Source organism: Penaeus monodon, chromosome 33 (genome assembly GCF_015228065.2).
Source record: "Penaeus monodon isolate SGIC_2016 chromosome 33, NSTDA_Pmon_1, whole genome shotgun sequence".
Lineage (NCBI taxonomy): Eukaryota > Metazoa > Arthropoda > Malacostraca > Decapoda > Penaeidae > Penaeus > Penaeus monodon.
The window spans coordinates 15,809,605-15,811,157 of NC_051418.1; the positions used below are offsets into that span (position 1 = coordinate 15,809,605).

At 67.0% G+C, this 1,553-nt stretch overlaps 1 protein-coding gene and 1 pseudogene across 1 annotated transcript in view; both read right to left on the reverse strand.

The window, feature by feature from the left end:
* Nucleotides 1-541, reverse strand: part of LOC119594274 — a gene marked incomplete in the record, with an annotated part of 36,109 nt that extends 35,568 nt beyond the window's left edge. Inside the window, 1 exon segment of the mRNA XM_037943339.1 lies at nucleotides 1-541. Within this exon segment, the coding sequence (XP_037799267.1) occupies nucleotides 1-524 (524 nt within the window).
* A 241-nt stretch (nucleotides 542-782) lies between these two features.
* Nucleotides 783-1,553, reverse strand: part of LOC119594090 — a 3,606-nt pseudogene continuing 2,835 nt past the window's right edge.

The following is a 1,553-nucleotide window of genomic DNA, read 5'->3' on the forward strand; positions in this document are numbered from 1 at the left end:
ATCCCGTTTCTAATTCCACCACCGTAACACGAGGAAGTGCCGTAGCACGAAGCATTCCAAGTGTTAAGTCTACCGTTTACTCCGAGCGCGGCAACCCGCCTCCTGTTCCCGCCACCGAAGCCCCTGGCACCGAACCCGCCCGCGCCGCCCCCCGCACCCACTCCCTTGCACCCACAGGAGAGCGAGTCGCAGCTGGCTGCTCTCAGGTGGCTGAGGGAGTGGCGCTTGAGGTGCTCGACGCCCTCGTAGCCGCCGTACGAGTCGCAGCCCGAGGCCTCGCCCACGCTCTCGTCCAGGCTGCTCAAGTGCATGCAAGACAAAGACGCCCACCTGTATCGGCTCTTCCGCTGGCGGTGCCGCGGCCCGCCCTCCCAGCACCGCTTCTGCCCCTTCCGATCGCCGCACGCGGGGTTCACACCCACCTGTTGCTGCAACAGCTGGTGCTGCTGCTGCGCGACCTGTTGCTGCTGGTGCACGTGGAGGGGCAGGCGCTGCTGGTACTGAGGGAGCTGGGCGGGCGACATGCTGAGCTTCTCTTCGTGCTGCTGCTGCTGGCGCTCGAGGTCCTCCTGCACAGGAGGCGTGTGGGGGCGGAAGAGCAAGCGGTGCACCAGGCGCCGCGGCAGGGACGCTTGGCCCTCCTGATGCTGCGGGTGCGCCTGGCAGGAGGAGTAATAGAGGGGCTGCTGCTCGGCGGGCGGCGGCGCCTCCAGGCCGCTCTTCTTCTTGGGCGTGAGAGTGATGCGGAATGGGTGTGTCTTGGAGCGCCACTGCACGTTGACGCGGTACTGGCCGGGCTTGAGGGTTATCGTGAACTTCCTGGCGTCCTCGTCCGTGTAGTGCAGCGGGACCTCGGGGCCGCCCCCGCCAGGCGGCTCTCGCGCGCCCTCGCCCCGGCAGTGGGGCTGGCCCTCGTGCGGCGCCCTGTCCGGCTGCGGCGCGGCTGCGAAGGGGCGTTGGGCCTCGTAGGGGGCCTGGTAGGTGGCCTGGCCCGGGGGCGCGGCCTTGTACTGCGGCTGCGAGTCGTATTTGGCCTGGTAGAGGGGCTCGCAAGGCGCCTGCGGGTGGACATACGGCTGCGAGTACTGAGGGTGGAGCTGCGGCAGGGGGTGCTCGTGCTTGGCCTTGGAGAAGCCGGTCACGTCGAGGGGCGCCGTGGGCGGGATGGTGATCTCCGCGTAGCACTCGGCGCGCCTGCCCTTGTAGCTGCCGGACGGAGGCTGCTTCCCGCTGCCGGTCTTGGCGAACGGCTTCGGTTTCGAGAAGTGCTTGAACAGGTACGACTTGAAGTGCTTTTTGTCGTGGCTTCTCTTCTGGCCCTGGAACAAGGGCGCCTCCTGCCCGTTCAGGTGATTCTTGAACAGGTCGTCATACTTCGGGGGCTCGTCCAAGGTCTCCCGGTAGTGGGCGTGGGCGTTGGGACTGGGGTACGAGGCCTTGTTGTGCAGGTAGATGGACGACACGTGATTCTTGGGGGGCGGCGACCCCTGGGAGGTGCCCAGCACAGTCTTCGGTAAACCGTTCAGTGCAAAGTCCTTGCCGCCTTTGACGAG